The sequence below is a fragment of the Mchenga conophoros genome, linkage group LG8 (genome assembly GCF_057382185.1).
Source record: "Mchenga conophoros isolate Kocher_MC1m ecotype Shallow Benthic linkage group LG8, M_conophoros_male_GT1.1, whole genome shotgun sequence".
NCBI lineage: Eukaryota > Metazoa > Chordata > Actinopteri > Cichliformes > Cichlidae > Mchenga > Mchenga conophoros.
The window spans coordinates 9,454,074-9,473,010 of record NC_140533.1 but is presented as its reverse complement, the minus strand read 5'-3'; the positions used below and the strand labels follow the sequence as shown (position 1 = coordinate 9,473,010).

The 18,937-nt window shown below is 41.0% G+C and overlaps 1 protein-coding gene across 1 annotated transcript in view; it reads left to right on the top strand.

Moving 5' to 3' along the window:
• The window catches only part of antxr1c (ANTXR cell adhesion molecule 1c), a 38,883-nt gene extending 21,996 nt beyond the window's left edge, over positions 1–16,887 (top strand). Inside the window, exons 12-18 of the mRNA XM_085283915.1 lie at positions 1,292–1,370; positions 3,263–3,358; positions 3,451–3,489; positions 3,608–3,709; positions 3,816–3,983; positions 5,141–5,221; positions 13,653–16,887. Coding sequence (XP_085140041.1) covers positions 1,292–1,370; positions 3,263–3,358; positions 3,451–3,489; positions 3,608–3,709; positions 3,816–3,983; positions 5,141–5,221; positions 13,653–13,916 — 829 coding nt within the window. The 3' untranslated portion in view covers positions 13,917–16,887. The remainder of the gene's footprint in view (positions 1–1,291; positions 1,371–3,262; positions 3,359–3,450; positions 3,490–3,607; positions 3,710–3,815; positions 3,984–5,140; positions 5,222–13,652) is intronic.
• Positions 16,888–18,937: the final 2,050 nt, after the last annotated feature.

Sequence of the window (18,937 nt, the reverse complement as noted above, 5' to 3'; positions counted from 1 at the left end):
CCACACTCTGTCTACAGATGTCCAGACCTGAACTAAGGAGACGGAGTCGGCATCCATGCTGAAGTGATCAAACGCATGCTCGGGTCTAGGCTATCTTTAGGTTTCGATCCACTCGTGTCCAGATGTCTGTCGTCGGCACGATCCGTATGATGTTGATCATGAACTTCACCCACTAACCCAGCTCACCTCTCTGTCCGCACCCACCTTCTTTCCATCTGTTATACCTCTTTCACATCCAGGCATGCCTTTCATCCATGTTTTTATGAAGTGAATAACAACAGGCTTCGGAGAGGTCTCTGGGGGTCACTTGAATTGTTTTTCACCTCTCAAAGGGAGAAGGGATTCAGGCCTTCAGGAAAACCTACATGGTTTCCACTGGAACAGAGACACAAATCTGTACTCTGTACTCTTTTTGGCAAGTTTATACATTTTTGAAGTGAGAAAAATATTTACTTGAGATCTGTTGAACAAATTATTTTGTAGTTCCAAGTAGATATGATGAACTGCCTTTAAAGAGGAGAAGTGGTTGTTGTTGTTATTCCTCGTGATGCTTTTAGCATGTTGTCATTTCTTGGAAAAAAACAAAAAAACACACACAACCTGTCCAGAACCATAAAAAATAGCCTGAACTAGCAGGTTGTGTTTTCAGTTCTTCCCTGGATTGGCTGCCGTGCCTGCTGTGTTGCACAATCAGTCACATGAAAACACTCTAAACTTTCTGTCTTTGTTTATTAACCGTTGCCGATTATTTTCTTTTTTTTTAAAAAAGGTTTGGTTTATTTGGAGTCAGATTGCACAATTTGCAAGTGATACGGGGCTCGTAAACAAGAGTCACACGACTCAGCGCATACCTCATCTATTAGGAAGAGTTTTTAATAACATTTCCTCCTGCTGGGTTGAGATTTTCGCAGCTGGAAACAGTCAAAAGCAACCTCTTTCGAGTTACTGCAGAAAAGAAATTGCTCAGATTTCAGTTTTCTCCTAAGCTAAAAATCTGTCACTTTCAGCTCATAATCCTCCGCTCTTGTGGTCGTTCCCTGTTAGTTCAGATTTCGTTCTCACATGTAACGAACCACCTCGCCTTTCGCAGACAGTTCGGTGACGTTATTTGGCACGAACCCAAGTTTAAATGACATCATTCCCATCAAACAAAGTCGAGCTTGAGCTGGAAAAACTTCAGACAGACTAAATAAACCGATCTAAATTCGCTTAGCGTGGATTGATAATGTTATACCCAAACACTGATCTACTCTCCTTTCCTTCATCCGTGTGCGTGTGTGTGTTGTTTCAGGGTGATTTATCTCCAAGTGAGCATGAACGACGGTCTGTCCTTCATCAGCAGCAACGTTCACATCACCACCACAGAGTGTGTAAGTGGAAGCTTCATGTATCCACGCAGGGACACTGCAAAGATTTTAATTGTGCAAAAAATAGAAAGAAAAAACATTTGTGTAGTTTGTACTCTTCTTCTGCTTCTTCTTCTGCTTTCTCCAACATTTCTCTCTTTTCTTAGTTGTCTCACTTTCTCCACTCTCAGTTTTGTTTTTCTCCTTTTTTTTTTTGGTAGCCAAACCACAGAGGTTGGTAGCAGTGAGCCACCCAACAAAGACCTTATGAACCTCCGTGTGTTGGGCACAAAAAAAGGTTAAAGAAGCTGCTTGGTGACCTTGGAGTTCCCGGTTTAATATTTTAGTTTTGTGGGTGAAACATCTGTGACAGATGCACTCTTGGTACTGCTATTTAGAGGTGGTGCATGTGTGAAACGGAGCAGCTTTTCAGTCCATGAAAACAAGTTAACAAATGCAATTTAAAGCAGTTTAACTAAATGAAGTTGGTATGTTGGAACATATTAAATAGGCCCAAAAAACAAAAAGATATGCAGTCTTTGAAGCTGCACCGCCTCCATCCACGCAGCATCATATCCACGAAGACGCTGCAAATTTAAACAACTGTGTTGTGGTTCACGATAAAGAGACCTCAATTAGACATACCATTGCAATTAGCTGCCTCATGGCACTAAACTAAAACATATAGACTGAAGTCACACCAGGCTCGAGAAGGCACGGAAAGTTGTCAGCTGGAGATTGGAGGGCCTGGTGCAATAAACAACGTGCAAGTTGGAGTCTCTGAATCAAAGCTGAAAGCAAAAGCCACAAACCCACTGAGCCCCTGCATCCTTTCCCCAGAATCTGTCAAAGTGTCACACTGAGGGGTTTCAGCCTTTGTACTTAGCCCACAAAAAACACCCATATTGCATGGGAGAAAATGCACACTTCACATGTGAAAAAGCAGCAAAATGCAGATGTGGCCACTATTAAAATTTTCAGCATTGTTTGCTAGCAGTAACCCTGCCCCATCACCCCCACCCCACCATCTATTGTTTTAACTTTTCTGCAAATTAAGTTGTTGTCACAGGAAATCATAATCCGGGTGATTTTTAATAAATAATCATTTGGCACCGCTGACGTGCTTTCTGCAGCGGGCCCCACTGCTGAGTTCAGATAAATCCTCCACAGCTTTGCCACAAGATAGATAGATAGGGGAAAGTCTAACCACATGTGATCCTCATCTGTGGTCTCTAATGAGAACCATGTTTGGCCAGCGGACGTCTGCCTAGCTTAAAGCGAGAAATGTCAACATAAGGATTCAGTCAGGGATGGCAAAAGCTCACATTAACCACTGTCCTCGAGAAAGGAAAACATGAATATTAGAGCCTATATGCTTTTACTATTTTCCTTCAAATCAGTCATACCACAGCTATGATTAATCTGTTGTCGCTACTGCTATTAGTGCTGAAAATACTGTCCTACTTCTTCTTGTCAGCACTACCACTGTGGATAATACGAGCATTCAGTCACTACATCACCGTTTTTATTATATATGTGTTGTCTATCTCACTACACAACAAGTAAGTCAAGATTTCTATGCGCATACATGGAAGGCTAGCACCTTATGCATGAGTGAAGAAGGGCAGCGAGGTCCCAGATCAGAGCTATGGATGTATACATGCCACAAATTTGGTAGTTGAGGTACTTTTAAAATAATTTACAAGTATCTTAAAATTGTCAGCGTTACTTTCCCTTTTTACTTGTACTACTACTTTTATCAGGTGTTGTGCCAGTTGCCATCTTCCTTCTATCTCCTGGAGATACGGCGCCTGCATGTTTTTTTAGCTAGCATCTATGTCCAGCCTGTGAAACATGATGTGCACGGTGCACTTGTCGTAATGTTCTAGCATCGTGTGTTTGTGTCTGCCCTCCAGTTCGATGGCACCATTCTCCTGATCACCTTGCTGGCGTTGTTCCTCCTCCTTGCTCTGCTCTTCCTGTGGTGGTTCTGGCCGCTCTGCTGCACTGTGGTAAGAAACACCGACTAGTTTCACAAATAATAAACACTTGCATTGATGTTATGTTATTTTAAAATCATGGCATGTCTGTTATTTGTCTAAAGGTGATCAAAGAGCCTCCTCCTCCACCTCCTCCTGAGCCTGTGAGTCAAAACACACACACACGCACATAAATACAGCCTAACTAAGTAATACCCCAAGACTTTCCTGCACCTTTATTTCATCTGTGAAAGACAAACTCTTTTGTGTACCGGTGTTTAGGAGTCAGATGACGACGACGACGGTCTTCCCAAAAAGAAGTGGCCCACTGTGGATGCCTCATATTATGGAGGAAGAGGAATTGGGGGAATCAAGAGGATGGAGGTGTCAAAACGATGCATTTACGCTGCTGAAATAAAGTCACGATTAAATCTGTAGACAACAGATTACAGTGACCTTTTCTGTTTTTGTATGGTCTACCGTCTTGTAGGTGCGCTGGGGAGGGAAGGGTTCAACTGAGGAGGGGGCTAAGCTGGAAAAGCCAAAGAACGCTGTGGTGAAAATGCCAGAGCAGGAGTACGAACCCTATGAGCCAAAACCTAAGAAACCTCAGAACAAGAAGCCACCTCAGAGCCGGAAGTGGTACACGCCCATCCGGGTAAACACAGCCTCACAGAATCAGCACACAATGGGACACTGTAATGTAAAATATACCCACACACTCTGTTATCCCGTATAGACGCTCGTACTGTTTGCATTTAGTTCAGGAATTCACGCTCACCACTCTTACATAAAAACCCTCCTTTTTTAGAAAGTCAAAAATGTGCTTTGTTTACACTCAGACCACTTTGCATTTTTGAATTTTCACCCACCGACTTTTTTTAAAGGCATGAGGGCAGCAGAAGCACACAGCACACATGTATATACATGCTATATACATGTAATTAGTTGATAGTGCCATAGCACCAACACATGCCCATAGTGAGACTGCCAGCACAGCATAAATATTACTCCTAAAATAAAACCACTCTGTGTGACGCTTTTCATACAGTAAGCGCACTGTTATCTGTACACACTGCTGCATTCATAATTCATTCACAGCAGCCTAACAGCATGTACAGAAGGTGAATGTGAACACTGAACTGTGGGGTAAATACTGTAAATTGATCACTGAATGTGGAAATTGGGCTGTGGCTGGCCCCATCTTTCTAAAACTTTTTGATGTGTGAGTGCACTTCTGTTTAGGATCCATGCCACCACTGCTTATTTGTCCAAGCAAATGCAACATCTTTTAGCATTTTTTTATTCGGTTAATCCAGAAGATTTTATCTCAAAACATTTGCCCTTCAGCTCTGTCAAATGTTAAATACTGTCTACAGTAAAATACACGCTGGATTCCTACAGTTGTTTTAGCTGGGATCAGCTCTTTCCTGTCTCTGAGAAGTAAGCCCACGCTCTGATTCTTGGCAGATCGTGTGTTTTATCATGCTTTATTAATTGCTTTATGTTGCTAAAGGTTAAAGCGTTCATGACCGGAGTTAACTAAAATATATCCAGCAGTCTTTGTGACTAATCAGTGATTCAGCAGCTTTATCCAGAGGGGAAGGAACTAATCAGTCAAATCAGCTGCCGTGGTGTTTGTTTGGGATTAAAACCTGGTCTCAGCCTTGAAAAAGAACCACAGACCAAATGTTTGCTGATATAGAAAAGTCAGTATGAGCAGTCTTTTATTAGGTGATAGATTGCAGTGTGGAGAAGTGTGCAATTCACATCTGGCCAGCTGTTTATCTTCTTGCTCCTCTGCTTCTTTTTCAGGGGAAACTGGACGCCATCTGGGCTCTGTTCCGCCGTGGGTATGACCAGGTCTCTCTAATGAGACCCCAGCCCGGTGATCATGTAAGTATCTCTGTTTCATCAGATGTCTAAGAATTCATCTGCAAGGTCATCCCTCCTTCACTGCATTCTCTCCATCTTAAATTATATGTCATGTTTTTATATGTTCGTTTCATATGTGCCATCTTGTTGATTTTTTTTTTTCACTGGACAGCGAGAATTCAAAAGTAAGAAAGATTTATTTTTCATCCAATAGTAATACGAGTGGCACATAAATCAAGGGAGTTTTTCAGGAATAATGAACCCCTGATTTCAAAGCCTTGGTTTTCAAGCGTCTCAATTCAAAACTATAAATCAACTGAAACACTTGCTGATAGATTTAATCATCACTAGTTACCAAGGCAACTAAACACACATGCAAAGCCAGAGGTGGAAGAGCAACACCCTAACACAGAGAGCAGGCGTCAATGACAACAGCTACACTGTTCATTAAGTCACATTCAGCATAAAAGGAGGAGCTATGGTCAAGTTGGGTTGCAAAGTTGCTTGCAGATCAGTGGGCAGTCAGAAGTAGCCTAATTTAGCCGCTCTCATGTGAAGTTTGCCTGTTAAATTTGTATTCCATCACCCCCACCCGGTCATGGCAGATGGCTGCCCCTCCCTGAGCGTCATTCTGCTGGAAGTTTCTTCCTGTTAAAAATGAGTTTTTCCTTCCCACTGTTGCCAAGTATTTTCTCTCTGTTATTGTAGGGTCTTTATCTTACAATGTGAAGCACCTTGAAGCAATTGTTGTTGTCTTGTTATTTGGTACTATATAAAGAAACTGGAATTGATTGTTGCAAAATTATGACATCACAACATTGTGACTGGTCAGCTGCAATAAAAGTGCATCAATTAGTAGGAACAAATCTAACTCACTAATAATGGATGTATCCATTTACTTGCACAGTTTTGACCAAGTGATCCACTATAGGCTGAGAAGTGGTGCAGTTTTAAAAGTGTCCAGCTCATCTGTGCTGTTTGCTCACCCTGCCCTCCCTTCCACCGTCTGGGAGCGCACTTCATTCACTCCTGGTGTGGCTGTGCTGGCTGACACCTCAGCTAGCCCATTCCATGCTGTTGAGCTAGCCTCGATCTCACACCTGCTTCACATTATACGCCATAAATCGGATGTTAAGCCAAACCGCAGCTCACATCCTTGTAGCTCAACGGGAGAGTTTTGTGATGTGTTCGTGCGCGTAAGCTGGTAAAAAGTCTCTCTTCTTCAGAGCAGATAAGCCACATGGTTTAGTTTTAACGCCTGAGGCCTTTCTATCAAAAAGCCTTAGATAAGAGTTTGGGCTGAATGTTGGGAGAGGAAGCTCTCTAGGGATGCTTTAAATCCCGCCGACAATCTTAGCAAAGACCGTTTTAATGTTTAAATGTGTTGCATATTATTTTCATCTCTGTTGGTCTTAAAGGCAACTTTGTAATTCAATGATAGATCATAACTGTGTTGCACTACCCTCAAATTCTCTATGGTTTGACTCAAAGCCATTTTGGTGACATATACAGTTGTTAGCATTTCCTTTTTCCCCTCCCTTGATTCTTCTCCACCTTTTTCCTTTTGCCAGTTGTTTCCTCCCTGTTTCTTTTCTTTCCTCTCCATAGCTCACTCTCCTGCTGATCGGGACCCATCCAAAGCACTAGTTAAAATCCGGCCTTATTAGCAGAAAATTTCCAGTGATCTTCTTTAGCAGGAATTCCACATTTAAGACTGTTTTCTGGGCACAACGAACATGTACAGCGATAGAATTTGCAGCCACATAATAAACATTCAGATTCCCCAAGACCTAAAAAAGTCACCCTCAGCTTCGAATTCCATCTTCACCAAAGACAACCTGGCACACAGATAAAAAGAGATTTCCTTAATGACAAATTTCTCTTACTCAGAAAAGCTTTTTTTAATGATGATTGCTCGGGCAAGCTCAACATGACGCAATGCCTATTTTGTTGAAGAAATCCTCTCTTTCCAACGATGTCGCCTCCACCAGTCATTTGTGGTTTGTAACAAAAGAAGCAGGCCTACAGGCCAGCGTGCCGGCTCGTTTCCAGGCAGAATAATATGTTTTTATTAAAGAGGAAACAGCAGAAACAAGAGTCAGACACCTCATTCCCTTTTATGTTACCTGAAAAGCTGGTGGTTTTCAATTTCATCCTGAGGTTTTCAGATCTACAGTCTCACACTGCAAAGCTGGCACACATTCAAATCCATAAGAAAACTCTCTAAATTAGTTCCATCTGCATTCCCGCATGCATGTTTCTTTATGCTAATTGCAACAGCATGACTGTCACCCTGGGGACTGACTTCAGCTGCAGTCCTGTAACAGTGAACTCATTTTGTGGTAATGCAACTTCCTGTTTTTTTTAATGATGGTAAAAACCCCAAAATATTTTAATAATCAAGCAGTACACAAGCTGTTTCCTATTGTTGTCAGAAAACTCACAGTTTGCTTGGTTGCTCATTGGTTTATTTTCTGTCATTAAGACACAAAGTCTAAACCTGTACGCTGTAGACTGCACAGACAGATGTTTACAGTCCTCACACAGCAGTGGACCAATCAAAAACTCTGACCAAGAAAGAACTATTTATTATATCAAAACAAATAAGAAAGCAAATGTGTATGTCTGGGGTTTTTTTTATCCAAAAGTATCTGATTGACGGTTAATTTGGTAACGAAATGATTGTGATCACTCTACTAGAAACACTGGTATTATCAGACACCCACGCAGTTGCTCAGTAGGATCAGATACAGTCTCAATCTTTTTTGGCTGTTCCATTTTCTTTTCACTGATAACACGATTATACACTGAACAAAAATATAAACGCAACACCTTAGTTACTGCTCCCATTCCCCATGGGATGGACGTAGAGACCTAAAATTCATTCCAGATACACAATATAACCATCCCTCCCAAACAGTGGTCACAAATCAGTCCAAATGTGTGGTAGTGGGCACATCTGCTATATTGAGATAATCCATCCCACCTCACAGGTGTGCCACATCAGGATGCTGATCTGACATCATGAGTAGTGCACAGGTGTACCTCAGACTGCCCACAACAAAAGGCCACCCTGGAATGTGCAGTTTTGTCTCACAGCAAAATGCCACAGATGCCACAAGCAATGAGGGAGCGTGCAATTGGCATGCTGACAGCAGGAATGTCAACCAGATCTGTCGCCCGTGCATTGAATGTTCATTTCTCAACCATAAGCAGTCTCCACAGGCGTTTCAGAGAATATGGCAGCACATCCAACCGGCCTCACAACCGCAGACCTCGTGTAACCACACCAGCCCAGGACCTCCACATCCAGCAGGTTCACCTCCAAGATCGTCTGAGACCAGCCACCCAGACAGCTGCTGGAACAATTGGTGTGCACAACCAAACAATTTCTGCACAAACTGTCAGAAACCGTCTCAGGGACGCTCAACTGCATGCCCGTCGTCCTCATCGGGGTCTTGACCTGACTCCAGCTCGTCGCCGTAACAGACTTGTGTGGGCAAATGCTCACATTCGATGGCGTCTGGCACGTTGGAGAGGTGTGCGCTTCACGGATGAATCATGGTTCACATTGTTCAGGGCAGATGGCAGCTGAGAATGTCCCAGTTCTTGCATGGCCAGCATACTCACCGGATATGTCACCCATTGAGCATGTTCGGGATGTGCTTGACCGGCGTATACGACAGCGTGTACCAGTTCCCACGAATATCCAACAACCTCGCACAGCCATTGAAGTGGAGTGGACCAACATTCCACAGGCCACAATTGACAATCTGATAGACTCCATGCGACGATGTGTTGCACTGCATGAGGCAAATGGTGGTCACACCAGATACTGACCGGTTCTGGGTCCCCAGACCCCCAATAGCGCAAAAAACTGCACATTCCAGGGTGGCCTTTTGTTGTGGGCAGTCTGAGGTACACCTGTGCACTACTCATGATGTCAGATCAGCATCCTGATGTGGCACACCTGTGAGGTGGGATGGATTATCTCAATATAGCAGATGTGCCCACTACCACACATTTGGACTGATTTGTGACCACTGTTTGGGAGGGATGGTTATATTGTGTATCTGGAATGAATTTTAGGTCTCTACGTCCATCCCATGGGGAATGGGAGCAAAAACAAAAGTGTTGCGTTTATATTTTTGTTCAGTGTATAAAAAAGATAGAACTAAAACTTTCCCTTGCTAAAACAAAAGTCAGAGGACATTCAGTGATGATCAAGTATGACGATTCGGTTCAATTCAATTTTATTTATACAGCACAAAATCAGAACAAGAGTCGCCTTAAAGCGCTTTATATTGTAAATTAAACCCTTCAATAATACATACAGAGAAAAAAAATCAACAATCATATGACCCCCTATGAGCAAGCACTTTGGTGACAGTGGAAAGGAAAAACCTCCAGCAGAACCAGGCTGAGGGAGGGGCGGCTATCGGCCACGACTGAATGAGATAACAGCACCAAACATGATTGTGCTTTTTTAATATAGGATGATGGATTCATGGTAATGAATGCAAAAGACTTGGATTGACTGACTTGACTAAAATTAGGTCATTTGGTGAGGAACGACCTTCTGCCAAAAAAATACCCAAACCAGCATCTGTTCTGTTAGTGGGACAGCTGGTCCTGAAAGAAGATGCCATTTAAATTAGCAAGTGGGCGATACCAGAGCCACATTTGTGATTCAGATGAGCTGTCCAGGGTTAAAGAGAGGAAGTGTGTTTGTGCTCCTGAGCGTCAGGTAAATTTACTTAAGGATCCTGTAGTGCTTAAAAATATGTAGTGTTCTATAGAGCAATGACTACACTGTTTCTCGCTCAGCAATGAACCTACTAACATCTCTGCTTCTTTAAATTGTTCATCAAAGGGATGTTTGAGGAATTTTTGGTGCTCCCAAAGAGGTTTCAGCCAGAGACAGCAGCATAGCTAAATCTCCAGCGTGACAATAAATCACTCTGTTTTTAAGCATTTTATTCAGCTGGTATTTGATTTTTTTGTTTCAACTATAACAGACATTTATGTTTGTCGAATAATCAGAAATAACACAAATTTGACTTGCTGTCGAATGCAGTAGCATTGACTCTTTGCCATATGTGAGTTTTCATCCCTAAAAGCCTGTTTTTAACCGTGGAAAAATACTGCAGCAGCAGTGTGTGAGAATGTGTGTGTGTACTTGAAGAGTTACAGTAAAAGTTTCTAAACTGGAGAACGGAGTTAGCCATTATGCGAATGTGTGTCACCAAACCACATCCATTACACTGACGTCAGAGTGTACAGTATGAAGCAGAGCTAGTGCCTCCCCTCTTTGTCTTTCACTGACATAAACACGGAGCTCTACAGGGAGCCATTTAGCTGGCTGAAGGACACGAGGTAATGCCTTTGGCAGATGTCTGCCAGGCCCGTCTTCAGAAGCCAACTGAACAAAACTCTCTCACACATACACACACATACATTTTGCGTTGTCCTAGACAATTTAATGACCTTGGTAAGACTGTAGACAGTGGTGGAGGTCAGTGAAAAAGACCAAGCGAGTGTGGCTTTCTTTAATCCAGGAAAATGTCGAGAGGTTCAAACCACAGCTGGGTGCTAACAGAGTGACGTTCAAGAAGCAAAGATGGATTAAGGATGAAGAAATTGAAACAAAATTCACATACAATTAATGTCAACATTTCTTAGTTAAATACTTATCTCAGCCCCCCACAGTGTAATTAGTTTAATGATTTTTGTTATTCTTCAAACACCTTTTTTGAAAAAGTTTTCGAGGCTTCTTGAAAGACGCTCTTCTTTGGATGTTGGCTGCGTTTTTCTGTTCTCTGTTAAAATGATGCCAGATTGATTCATTGAGGTGTGGGCTCTGGGGAGGCCAATCCACGACTGATAGTTCTTCATTGCGTTTTCTTTTGTCCGTCCAGGTGTGCTTTCATTATTGGTGGAGTATTTGAGATCATTGTCATGCTGAAAAATAAATCCATTGCAAATCAAACACTTTCTTGGTATTGCATGGTGGATCAAACCCTACTTGTAGTCTTGACCATGTCTGCACTGAGTTGTTGCAATGAGAGTGGCTGATTAGATATTTGCGAGCTGAGCAGGTGCACCTAACAAAGTGGCTGATGAGTGTATGTATGTGTTGCTGAAAAAGACACTGCTTAATCTGCATCATGCATTTTTTATATATTTACCTTATTTTTAACATCTAAAGTATCTCTTAGCTTTAAGTTACTCTGATGAACGTCAACATCAGTGCCAGAGTGGAGTCTGTTGTAGATCCAGAGATGTTCTTGCTAAATGGAAGAAGACAGGAGAGGTTGGTTGGCTTGAATAAAGGGAAAAACTTAAGAATGGGAAATTCTCTCAGTTCAGTTTGGATTATTCTGTCTTTCATTTCTTCTCTGGCTATTTTTCTCTGTGTCTCACTTTTACTCACTGTCGTGCTTTATCTGCAACACTGTCACATTATATTAACATTAAAGATCAAAATCTATCTTCCCTTGTGCCTAAGGTCTTTTTCATTAGAGTTTTACAAGTGACATCATTTCCCATTCCTTCGTTTTCCACTATGTAAAACCAGGGACCTGCGGCTCAAGTCGCTGATACTGCTTATTAGCAGATTAACATTACTTCATTCCACCCTGACTGCCAACCGCATGCAGCTATGCAGCGGGTAGAGTTTCATTGGTAACAGTGACCTCTGTGAACTCGCTGAAACCAGTGGTTGGTGTAACATTTTATGAGTAACTAAAATGTGATTTCTGTCTAAATAAATTTGTTGCTTTTACGCCCTGATAAGTCAACCTGTTAAAGTATTCCAGCTTCACTGCTAACTTTTACCACCTCTGGCACAGTTCAGCCCCAGCCTCTAACCCTAATCTTCTCTCTCCATATGGACCGTCGGCATTCGGACCTACAGTTCTCGGTACAGAACATTGGACTAGCAGGGATAATTTGGAGTGGGGGCGTAAAAGCGGGGATTTAAGCATAATCTGGAACACCAGCTGGCCACACACACAGACTGGCACACACAAGCATACAAAGAGCAGTGACTGTACCATGACCTGAGCTCGGATGCCTTCTTAGCCCAGATGTAGCCTACTTTAGATTAGACACTTTTTTCCTCCAGATTCTTTTTAATCTAAAACAACTCGCATGTATAGATTATGTATTATATATTGCATCAGATGCTTTTTATCTGTAGTATTTTCCATGTTATCTTAAAAAAATACCACGTTTAACAACACATACTCTGTGTCTCAATTCAGATGTTTCATTCAGTACTTTTCCATGTAATACTCTATTAATTTATTTGTGCAATGCTTGAATTTTGGCAAGGTAGTGTGATGACTGGAAATGGGTACAGCAGCATTGGATCACAAATGCCATGCAGCTGCTGCATTTGCTGAACATAAGTAATATTATATTTATCTATCCTGAAGATGAGAACGTAACATGCATAAACACACAAAAAAACCCCACCTCACGTACCATCACTGACTGAAAACTACTGTTGTTGCTATGCTACAGTGATCCTATGGATGGAAACTGCTCCAAGATCATATTTACCCTAAATTAACAGCAAAATGACACAGGTCCTTTGTGACCAGTTGCAAAGAGATGCAGATGAGTTGAGCTCATTGGTACAGACAGACTGACAGAGATTGATTGTAACCATGTTGGTAGTATGTCTGAGAATGATTGCAGTGAATCTGAGTTTAACTGTGATTGTTTGGAGAAGGATTATCTACTCAAGGTAACCTGATCAGTTGCCTTGTAATCAAAATGACTCAGAAGTTTAGGGCGTTCCATCCCTAACCTCTGTGCGATCTGTTGGTCACCACAACAACCTGAACATTCGGGAGTTAAAAATGCGCTGGAGAGCAGGGTGAAATTTTGTTTTATAGGTTGCTGTCCTATTTTTACTCTTTATTTCATGCAGCTGTGCTTTTTAGTGTGAACGCATAGAAGGGTAAATTATAAAATTTGTGTTATTTTAGGAAGGGGTCGGAGTCTGCAGCAAAAGGCTCTGTGAGGATGGTCATATGGTGGTTTTAGTTAGCATGGTAATATGCTGACTGTGCAGATTTGTGGCTGTGTGGTTTACATTCAAAGCCCTGTTAGCATGCTAGCCGGTAGGAAAAAAATTACATGTATTCTCTGCATGACTCTATTTACAAGATTTCTTTGTATCAGACAAAGAGATCATTTCAAGATGAGCCTTATTACAGCTGGTTAGATATTTCATTGTAAACATTAGCATCGTGGTTGCTAATGCTAGGCGCCATTAGATATCATTCATCACCGTGACTATCTGCTAATACTTCAGTCTGGACTAAGTTTGGGGTCCAACCAACATGAAAGACCTGAAAACAGGATTATATAATTATTTTATGTTTATTTTAAAAATTATTTTAAAGCTTTTTTAATCCCACTTTTCTTTCTTTTCCTTTAGGGTCGATGCATAAACTTCACAAGAGTGAAAGAGGAGTCAGCGGCAGCCAAGGCCCCACCTCGTACCCCTATCCACACCCCTTCGCCACCACCACCAGACTACCGCCCCATAACTCGCACCACTCCACCATCTACCACTGCCACCAGCCCCCCTGCCAGATCTCCACCATCAGGCCAGGTGCCCCCAGGACCACCGCCATCACGCACTCCCCCAGGGCTTCCCTGTGCACCGCCATCGCGTCCTCCCCCAAGCCTTCGACCCTAAATCACACAGACAAACTCCTCCCACCTTACCAATGCACCTGCTTTGATATCACATTGATATTACCGTCCTGTTGACTAGTTCTTTCACTTTGAAGGTTGTGGGCCTCACTGCCAAAGGTACTCCTACTATAAGCCAAAGATCAGCAGTATATTGAATCCCAGTTGTTCTGTGTGCCACATCTGGTATGGGATAGCATATCAAGTGAAACTGTTAGCTGACAATTAAGCCTTTTTAATACAGGATATCTAACTGTGCTCTGTATGTAGTTTTTTATGTGGCAATTTAAGATTGAACCTCCAAAAAAATAAAATATAGTCACATGAAAAAGTTTTCACAGGCCTCTGTGCAGTTCTGTGAAAAACAAAGTGCAACCCAGGATTGTAGAACCACCATTAGCAGCAATAACGTGAAAAGATGGATGGATGGATATTTATGGCATTGCTTAAGTTCACTTGACTCAGTGACTACAAGCTGTCCAGGTCCTTTAACTACAAAACAAGTTGAAATCATCACCCCTCCACCACAGTGCTTGACAGTTGGTATTAGGAAGTTTATGTTTATATGCTTTATATACGCCACTTTGGTTTTATCTGTCCAAAGGACATTGTTCTTCCAGAATACTTGTGATTTGTTCAGATGCAACGTTACAAACCTAAGCCCTGCTTTCGTGCTGTCATGTCAAGCCATACTGGTTCAGTCTTTTTGTTACTTTACTGTCGTGAATTTTAGTACTTAACATATTAACCGAGGCCTGTTGAGTCTGAGATGTAGCTCTTGAGATTTTTGCTGTTTCTCTGAGCATTGCATGGTCTGGCATTAGCGTGACTTTGCTGTGATGATGCGACTTGCTTCTACTTACTTTATGAACTCCAGTAAGGATGTAAGGAGTTTTTAACAGAGCTGATTAGAGTCCTGGTAAACCTTTCTTTTTCATATGGCTGTGAAAAAGACTATGTGACTATTTGCTGATAAGCAAAAAAATTATTTTGCATAGCAGTTCAACTTAATATTCTGTCTCATATAAAGTGAATGGGGCTATTTGGGAAAGTATTTTACTTTGCATTTGTGAAATCAGGGAGGATTGTTGCTGGACAGCAAAGCATGTGGGAACGGAAAAGTCCAAAAAGAAAGATTACTGCAATGGATGAAAGTTCTTTGTTGTCTCTATCAACTACTGAGTTAGGCCTTTGTTAAGTTAAAAGAGAGAGAGGTAGAATCAATTGGCTTATTTCTCCATTGCTGTGTGACCAATGAAGGGTTTTTCAGAACTGGATTTCCAAGTAATCTTAGCTGATCATATTTTTAATGGTGTTACGTAACTGATAAGAAACATATGTTTTTCTAAATTTCTTCAAAAAGATTTGCAATTTGGTGCTGTTTTGTTACCCAACAACAACGTGCCAAAGTAACAAATCCCGACTATATAGTCCAGAGATGATCCAGTTATATAATTTGTGGTCAGGTTTTTGTACCTTTTGTGACAGGGAAGTGTACGGAGGTTATGTGGAAGGTGTGTTTTTACAGTATATGTTTGAGATGTGTTTTAAATACTTTGTTGGTTGATATCTTGAGGCTTTGGAATTTGTCCTTAACCGCATTTTCATGTAGTTGATTTTAGGTTACAGCAATTTATGTTTTTTGGTTTGTTTTGATTTTGGGTTTTTTTGTAACTGCGCACATAGACTGCTGGGAAATTACAATGTGTATTTGCTTTTTTTAGCAGTGAAGCTGATGAAATCAATCTTCAAAAATCAGGTTCATGTCTCTCCTCACATTTTTATACACAATGCTGATACTGTACTTTAATACCATTATTATGTGTATTGTATGTCTTCAGTTATATCATCACCGGTCACGTTGCAACTGCAGGGCAGTTCAAAGCGCATCTAATTTATTTTACTCCCCGACAGAAATATAGGAGAGTACTTGAATATTGACAAGGTGTCCAATCACCGAGATGAACACTGTGTGAACAGTTAGGAAACACAACAGATAACCATTTAAAGGTCATTTTAGGCTTACCAGCATTTATCAGCCCCTTAGCTACACTAAAAATGAGCATTTTGGTAAATCTGAAAAAGATTTTGTCTACATTAGAAAATCGTTCTAGCTAGCAGATAAAAAGACAATTTTTTAGCCTAGCATTAACTCATCGTAATTGAGATCAAACCTGCCAGAAATTAGCAAAAACATTTAGATTTCTTGGTTTAGGAAAGAGGTTGAAACTGCTGGTATTCCTCCTATATCCGATGCCCTTTCAAGTTTTCTTCTTCATCATCTTTTTTTTTATAATTACAATTTCAATGTACGTCATTCACTTGTGTCCTGTACCGTTGTGTTGCTACATGCATTGGTAACAGCTGAAAAACTCCAATTAGCTCATTGTAGTTCATACCTTTGATGTCAACGTGCTAAATCAAACCAGTTGGTTTGTTGTAATGTCCATAAACAAAATGTAACATTAGCAAGACAAACACATGCTTTGCTAGCAGTTTCTAGCATCGTATTTGGCTGCATTGCCTGTTGCTTGGAGGTGTTGTATGGCCCTACAAGGTGTCAGTATATACATCAGGGAAGAGGATGAAAATGGAGATTATACCACCAGACACCCTGTTTTCTATGGCTCCGTTTGATATCCTGCTATGGATTACTGTTACCTTTTTGTTTTTATGTGCCACTGCAAAAAATAAGATTCTGCCTTAGAAATGTTAATTGTTTTCAGACTCCCAAACATTGTGCTTTATGGAGCTGGAGCATCAATAAATTACAGATTTTTGTATGTCTTGCAGACTGGGTATATTTTTTTATATTCTGCTAATTGAGTTCAACTGTAATAAGAAATAAGAAATGCAGCATACGAGTATAAACAGCAGTACTGAAGCAAATATGAAAGACGTATATAATTTTCTGTTGTTTGATGTGACTTTTTGAACAGTATCAATAAAGGTTGACTCCTAAGCTTCTAAAGAAAGTTTCATCTTTGTGATCTTTGTTAGATTCATATAAATGCCTGCGTTACTGATTTGGACAGTTTCATACTCTCCCAGCTGACTCCCCATATACATTTTGACTTCACTCATAGGCCCAAGATGTATGTACTATTTCCAGTCACTAGTGAAAAATGTTTATTTGCTGATCAGTTGGCATGTGGTCGCTGGCTATTCCTTTTGATTGCTTTGGTCATTTGCAGATGGACGAGTTCACCTGTAATTTGCGCCTCTCTGTAAACAGAATGCCACCAAAATAAAAACTAATGCATTACCACTGAAACCAACATGTAAAAGGCACAAGTTCGTTAGAAGGCAAACATTAACTGTTTATTCTTTCTTGCACTTTTCGAACAGTTTCTTTATCATTTGGTCAGCAGTTGGAAAGTGTTTGCAGACAGATCAGCATCTATCATGAGAACTACTGGCAAACTGTCATCCAAAGCAGTGGGGGGGTGGCTTACTGGGCTTAAGCCCGGGTTGTTTTGTCAGAAGCCCGGGGTCTTTTGGAGTGTAATTTTTTCATAGTTAGATGCCTGGCTGACAACTGTATAAAACAAAAACTTCACACAATATTCGAAGCACATAGCGCACACTGTGGGAATTTACGACTGTGCGTAAATCCCCCCTAATATTGGTACGATCCGAGCTCAGACACTAAGCGACTGAGCGGGTGGAGCTGCTGCCTGCGAGTGCGCTGTTGGAGAAGCGCAGCCAGGCAGACAGAGGAGAACTGAAGTTTGAGCAGGTACCAAAGCAAATCATTCGTACTGTACAAATAATGTAAATATGACGGTGCATCACGAAAGATTGATGTCAAACTGATCACTTGACCCATATTACATTACTTGCTCTTCAAGTGAATCAACAAATTGCGAAATGAAAAGCCGAACAACAACAACAACAATGCTGTTTCTTTAGAGAGTCTTAGCTTACATGTGTTTATTTCATATTTTCAGTTGTTTCCCCCCACGGCTAAATAAATCGGTTTCAGTTATGTACTGAAATATAAGAATGGACATTAGAGGGTTCTTTCAAAGAAAAAACTCAGGTAAATGTTATTTTATATATTATGTTTTGTATGTTGTTCAGTATATTTCTATGCAAAACAAGAGGAATTTCAATACACAACAGTATATTCACAGTTGAAACCAGATATTTACATACACTTTATGGAAAACACAAGAACATTTTTTTTACTGTAAACTTGTTTTGTTTTGGATAAATAAATATTGAAAATATCTTTTGAATTAGTTAAATGTCAGAATAAAGAGAGACAGAGCTGTCTATTTTTTATCACTTTCATCAAATTTAGGAGTACATGTACACTAAGTTTGTTAATTAATAAGAAACTCCAGACGTTTCTGTTCTGAGCTGAAGAAGCTTCTGATAGGTTAGTAGAGTCCATGTGAGTAAATTGGTGGCACACCTGTGGATGCATATAAGGTAAACACAGAGCCTGTTTCTGTGACATGGGAAAAATCAAGAGATGTCAACCAAAACACCAGGAAAAGAATCGTGGAGCTCCATAAGTGTGGCTCAATTATGAATACAATTTGGTGCCATTTACAATTAAGAAATACAGATAGTTTCTCTCTTTACTCTTGAAGTTAACAAATATGTTTTTATATTTACTTATCTAAAAAAATAAACATTTAGTCTGATTTGATGTTACAATTTAAAAAGTGTTTTTACCTGAAGAGTAAATATCTGGTTTCCACTGTATATTTGATGATGTTGGTGTTTGGCTTGATTGTCAGCACAAAGAGGGAGAGAGAGGAACAGAGAGGGAGAGAGAGGAACGGAGAGGGAGAGAGAGAGGGAGAGAGGAACAGAGAGGGAGAGAGAGGAACAGAGAGGGAGAGAGAGGAACAGAGAGGGAGAGAGAGGAACGGAGAGGGAGAGAGAGAGGGAGAGAGGAACAGAGAGGGAGAGAGAGGAACGGAGAGGGAGAAAGAGAGGGAGAGAGAGAGGGAGAGAGGAACAGAGAGGGAGAGAGAGGAACGGAGAGGGAGAGAGAGAGGGAGAGAGAGG